General features: G+C 50.7%; 1 protein-coding gene across 1 annotated transcript; it reads right to left on the bottom strand.

Moving 5' to 3' along the window:
- Positions 1-669: 669 nt before the first annotated feature.
- On the bottom strand, positions 670-5,670 carry fam43b (family with sequence similarity 43 member B). Its single transcript, XM_086158970.1, has one exon. The coding sequence runs from the start codon at positions 5,659-5,661 to the stop codon at positions 4,711-4,713; it is 951 nt and encodes a 316-aa protein (XP_086015096.1). The 5' UTR covers positions 5,662-5,670; the 3' UTR covers positions 670-4,710.
- Positions 5,671-6,205: the final 535 nt, after the last annotated feature.

The following is a 6,205-nucleotide window of genomic DNA, read 5'->3' as shown; positions in this document are numbered from 1 at the left end:
AAAAAAAAAAAAAAGTGCGTGTGTGTTTGGGCTGAGAGTGCAGCAGCCTTATCCCACGTAGTATGATATAAAGAGTGTGTGGGATAATGCTTCTGTACAGTAAGCTGCATAAACACTTTTCACAAGGTCTGATTGAATCACAGTTTTTTTCCCAACCCACCGCCCTCACACACACACACACACACACACACACACTGATGTAATGATGTGAAAATGTTGGTAATCAGTGAGGTAATTAATTTTAAATGCAATATGTGCACAATTTTCAGCTCTGACCATCAGTGCAGGATCTAGATCCTGTGAACACCCTCATAGACGTGCAGGCTAATCTGCTAGCAGCGGCGGTAATGGCTGTCTTTTTAATACGAGGGAAAACCAGACCCATATTTGTTTTCAGTGAAGGTGCAGAGCAGGGCGTTTCCTATGCCCCCACCACCACCACCGCCGCCGCCACTCAGGAAGATGGAGGGAGGAGAAAATGGAAACGGGTTGATTGAGCGCGGGAATTGTGATTTACTAAGCATGACGCTAATTAAAAGGTGATTGTGACCGACTCGCCGCTGCTCAAACAGATGACAGATTGAGGGGTCGTGCCAAAAGGCCCTGCTGCTGTCACGGCTAAAAGACCCTGAAATCCTTTTTCTTTTTTTTCCCCCCCATTCCTCAACATTTTTCATTTTGTCAGGTTTAATTATAAGGGCATTGTTCTTCGGGTTTCTGCACAGGAATACAAGAAACATCTTGTACCGGAGTGTTTTTGACTTTCTCATCGCTATGCATTTTCTTGTTTATTTGAGAGATGGGATTAGCATTAGCTTGGTGATTCTGCGGCTTCGGTTTGAACGAAAAAGAGAAAAAAAAAAACAGCTCAATGCCAAGTGGCAGCCGAGGTTTCCGGCACTCACAACCTGTCATATACAGACATAAACAACCATACAGACGTGCAACCATTCAGTCATTCATTCATATATCGTATAAAGACATTCGACTATTCGCTCTCTCATTCACACTTCTGGCCAATTTAGGGCAATTTGTCTGCAATGAGTCTTTGGACGGATTGAATCCAACCAGGGACCTTCTCGCTGTGAGTTTCTCGTACTTCTTGTACATGTAACTCCTTTGGAAAAAATCATTTTTGGCACAACATCCTTGGAATTATTCCATTTGCAAGGATGCCCGGCTCTCCGGCGTATCCAGGTTTCTTAAAAAACATCCCGCTATTTACACAATCTCTCCCAGCCGGCCGCTTGCGAAACGCACAGCCGCCCGTCACTGATCCGTTAGAATAAACACACGCCGGTCCTTTCTCCGTGTCGCGCTCATTACGTGCAAATCAGGCCATCAGTGTTTGCAATCTAACTTCTGATTACACGCAATCTGTTAGCGGCGGTTCCTGCTGCCTGACAACGCTGCTCTAACTGGAGCAAAATGGATGACCGCCCGCTGCCGCCGACTTGCTCTTTTCCTTTTCTTTACTCGCCTTGGCAGTGCCAGAGCGGAGAGGGAGGCCCCGGGGCACCGTCGCTCAGCCTTTTCAGCGTCCCCAGAACGGGGCGCTCGTCTCCGAGACGCCCCGCTGCCAAACATCCTGCAACGTCTGACAGGCACCGTCTGTGTTCTTTGAGAACCCCCCCCCCCCCCTCGCGTGGAAAAACAAAACAAAAACCCAGATCAGGAAGGCTTTGGAGCTTGGAAGACGACGACAACGTAGCCCGGCGTGAACCTTCCTGCCGCCATCTGTTCTTCTTATCTGCCTGTTTGACAAGCGTCATGTTTGCAGGGGCCTCCCACGTTAGCGCTGCGCCGCCGGCGGCGCGTCAGATGCGACACGTAGCCGAGGGCGAACGGTCGACTCCGGACCCCTCGTCCGCTTCGCGTTTCGCCTCGGAGGGGAAAGGAAATCGTTTCATCACGTGAAGCCTCAGAGGGGGCCTCGGGTTGAGGAAAGTCACTGATCTTCCAAGATTTAATAAAACTTATCTCAAAAATAAAAAAAAAAAAAATAGCGCTGTGAAATTCATCACCCATGATTTTATGAATTATTGAACACGCCGGACCCTCGGGCGGTCATCTCGTTCGGCGCGGATCATCGTCACGTTGCACGGGAACCTCCGGTCTTAGGACTCCACGCTGTCTAATAAAGGCCATGTCCTTTTCTTTAGCCTTTCAACGTCCTCGCAGGAAGTTTGTTTGAGTAATGCGCTCACGCCGGGATGCAGCCACGAGTGACGACCCGTGAGTCGTAGCCTGGCAACCGGGCAAATATGCCAATCACGGTTTTTTTACCCCTCACACCCCCCCATTTTAATATGATAGCACAACGCCTCTGGGCACGGCCGGTGTGAGCACACCAACAAGAGCCTGAACAGTTTGTCTACTGAAGACATGATGAGCTTGATTTAATACGGGATTCCAATTTCATTTGCAAAATTATCTGTTCATTTCCATTTCCTGATTTTTAACCTGATAGAGCACTTTCACAATGTTAGCTGGGGAGTGGCCTTGCTTTTCATAACCGGCACCTAGCTAGATAGTAGCTGGAGTGTTTCAAGGTGCGTATCTGATTGAAATGCAGGTTTTGTTTTTTTAAAATGATAAATTACAACTTCAACACTGAAACCACACTAGTTTTGGAATTATTGACAAATGTTTTTTTTTCTTTTTTCTTTAAATCGGGCTAAAAGTAACGCTATCGGTGGAACCATCTTAGCACGTTTGGTTTTCTTTAAATGATACATTACAACTTCAACACTGAAACCACACTAGTTTTGGAATAATTGACAAATGCATTTTTTTTTTTTTTTTTTTTTTTTAAATTGAGCTAAAAGTAACGCTACGGGTCGAACCACCACGCCAAGGGGTTTTGGGGCTCGATGAAATTCAGGTCTGGCCGGGTTGGGAGTGAGGACGCGAAATGCTGTTCATAAATCATCCCGCTTCGCTGATCCAAGTTCACCCGGGAAGAGACCTCGGCCATGGAGGAGGGTAAACAGAGAGCTTTCCTTGGCCGGCGAGCGGCTCTGCTGTATATTAGGGCTCGCTCAAAATTGGCCGAGCAACCTTGTGCAGGAGCGGAAGACAACGGAGGCCTTGATTTGTGTCTGCACGGAGTTTAGCCTGGAGGAGAGCCGTAAACACGCCGCTTTATGACCTTGACGCTCATGCTACCCCGCTCCGCCATCTGTCTGTTTTCCCGAATCCCTGAAACGACAAAAGCCCGAGCAAAAAAAAAAAAAAAAAAAAAAAAATTGCTATTTGTTCAGCAGCGTGTCTCCACCACGCTTTATCCCCTGCCGTCCCGGTAAACATCTCTCGGGGCTCCGTCATCACTAAAAACAGCTGACGGGCCCGGCTTCTTCACGCCCGGTCTTCCCTTACAGTTCAATCTGCTGATTAATGGCACCCATCAGAGCGCCAGGCCAGGAAGTCAGAGAGCAGCAGGGAAAATGACCGGGCCGCACTAACATTCAATGGAGTTCTGATTGGACACTGACGTCGCCCGTCATTTCACAAAAACGATTACGCCTTTTTCGTTTGAAGCCCGCCGCACTTTTTAATAACCGTTTTTCCCCTTTTTTTTTTTTTTTTTTTAACCTCTGAAAAACATGCAAATGTGCACCAGCGGGAATTTTTTCAGAGCGCACGGGTTCATTTGAATAATCCCCTCGGAGAGACTCAAGGAGGAAACCCAGGTGATGAGGACTTTTATTCACCAACGTTTTTTTGTTTTTTTTTTTTAAATAAATAGCTCCATGTCATGAGAAATCACAGCAGCACGGATACGATCAACCGGGGAGGAGCGGGAGGGAATTCGCTGCCACCAAACGAAGAATCGGGGGGGAGGGGGGTCCGTCTGCATTTTTTTTTTTTCGCTGATGATGGGAAAACTCTGGAAACTATGAGGGTGACTTAAGAAAAAAAAAATGTTTGAGATGGGCGGCTGTGGACTGTCGCCGGTCGCACATCGATCACAGTGTTCGTCTCCCGACGCCGGAGGATGAAAGATGACACACGGGGAAAAGAAATAATAAAAAAACGACAAGCGTGAGAGGTTACCGCTGGCACGCCATGCATAAATGATAAGGACGGTAACAAACGGCAGCAATAAACACGTCCGCCCGATGGCTTGCCTCCTAAATTGTAGCCTTGCTTGTTAGCCGGCGGTGGTCATTAGTAAACAGGATTAAAAAAAATTAAAAAAACAACAAACAAAAAAAAAAACAAAACATGTCCAACGCCGGTGAGGATTGTCGCCGTAGAAAAAGGGTTACACAATTTTTACAAAGAGCCTCGCCTTTTAAAAAGAAAAAAAAAAAAAACCGTATCACAAGTCGGTCCTAAAAATGTCCCTGCAGGCAAACACTGTACTCACAAACACACACACACACACACACACACAGAAATAGACACAAAGTGGACGCGCGTCTGTCCTTGCTCGCCGTTGTGCTATCGATAGTCTGTGCATCAGCAGCCCTCTTAGTAAACACACACCCCCTGGAAAAAAAAAAAAAAAGAAATGCTACAGCTGTCCAGCCGTTGAAAAAGGAGAAGTTTCTGGTTAAACGCTTCACATCTCTTAGACCGGAGGTGGTGGAGGAGGGAAGGGGGGGGGGGAGGAAGGACTGAGCCTGAGTGGGCGGAGAGAGGAATGTGTCGCCGGAGAAAACTAAAAGAAAAACAAAAAACAACAAAAGAAGAAGAAGAAAAAGGTCACACCAGAGAGGTGATGAAGGTAAAGGTGTTGTTGTTGGCGTCGCTGATGAAGTTGATCTGGCACTGCTCGATGTCCCCGAGGTCCAGCTCCGACAGCAGCTGAGTCGGGTCGGCGTTGGTCGTGAAAACCTTCTGTTTCTCTTGGCGCTCGTCCTTCCTCTCCTCCTCCTCCTCCTCTTCCTCCTCGGTGATGGAGCAGAGGCGCGTGGCGCTCCCGGGGTTGTCGGCGGGCGGCCGGTAGTGGCACTGCCCGTTCAGCAGCCTCCTCAGCGGCATCAGCGGCACGGCGTCCTCCCCCAGCAGCTGCTGCTGGCAGTGCCGGAAGTCGCTCTGGCGCTTGAGCCGCTTGAACTCGCTGAAGGCGGAGGTGGCGTGCTGGTAGAGGCTCAGCGCGATGGCCTGCGCCTTCTCCGACTTGCTCACCAGCACGGCGTGGCAGCGGAGCACCACCGCCATGTTCTTGACCTGGTGCCGGTAGATCCAGGCCAGGATCTTGGGGCGGCACGGGTCGGCGGCGCAGCAGGTGATCCTGTTCAGGGAGTAAAGGTGGACCGGCTTCTTCTTTCCGGATTTGTCGGCGCTCATGCGGATCCCCTGCGGCCCGACCGTCAGCCTCATCTTCACGCTCTGGTCGCCGTAGTTGCTCCGGGTCCAGATCTTGGCCACCGCCTCCTGGGTGCAGCCGTCCCCTTTGGCCGTGATGGTGACCACGCTGCCCAGGTAGCGCACGTTGTACACCGGCTGCTCCTTGTTCAGCTCCACTTTCTGCCGCTTGGTATGGAAGATGCCGCCCACCCAGTCCAGGGGGCAGTTGGGCAGCAGGTCGGGGCAGGAGCGCAACAGCGAGGAGAGGATGGAGTGGTAGGTCAGCCCCGCGCCCAGGCTCTTGGGCTTGGCCTTGGCCTCCTCCTCCACCAGGACAAACTTGTTCCTCCTCCAGGGCAGCATGGCGCGGGGGTGGGGGGGGGACGGGGCGGGGGAGGCGGGGGAGAGCGAGAGCGCCGGCTGTTCTTCTCAGCTCAGGCGGGAAGGGAGGAGGCGGAGAGAAGCTGCCTCGCCGAGCGGAGACGAGAGACTGGGAGCTGCGAGGCTAAGCCGCTCCGCTCTGCGCTCGCTCCTCCTTCCTCTCCTCCTCCTCCTCCTCTTCCTCCTCCTCCTCCTCCTGCATCATGCAGCGCTGAGCCGTGGTTTGACGTTTAGGGACCCTGAACCCCCTCCCGCCTGCTGGTTCTGTTTCCAAATGGCACCGGACCATGGAGTTATTTATCTGGGGTGGAGGATTTATCGACACCGGTACCTCACTGGGGGTTGGGGGGGAGGTGGATGTGTGTGTGTGTGTGTGTGTGTGTGTGTGTGTGTTTGTGTGTTAATTCCACCGCAGATAAAGTACTCAGCTCCTTCACCTAAGTAAACGTGCAAACCCCGATGTGCAGACATTCAACTCCACATAAAAGCCCTGATTTGTAAAATACGTAACAGCACTCTCACCTTC

The sequence above is a fragment of the Fistularia commersonii genome, chromosome 14, assembly GCF_037954325.1.
Source record: "Fistularia commersonii isolate RoL2024-O1a breed Wild chromosome 14, RoL_Fcom_v1.0, whole genome shotgun sequence".
Lineage (NCBI taxonomy): Eukaryota > Metazoa > Chordata > Actinopteri > Syngnathiformes > Fistulariidae > Fistularia > Fistularia commersonii.
The sequence above is the reverse complement of the archived record's forward strand: the minus strand, read 5'-3'. Positions and strand labels throughout refer to the sequence as shown.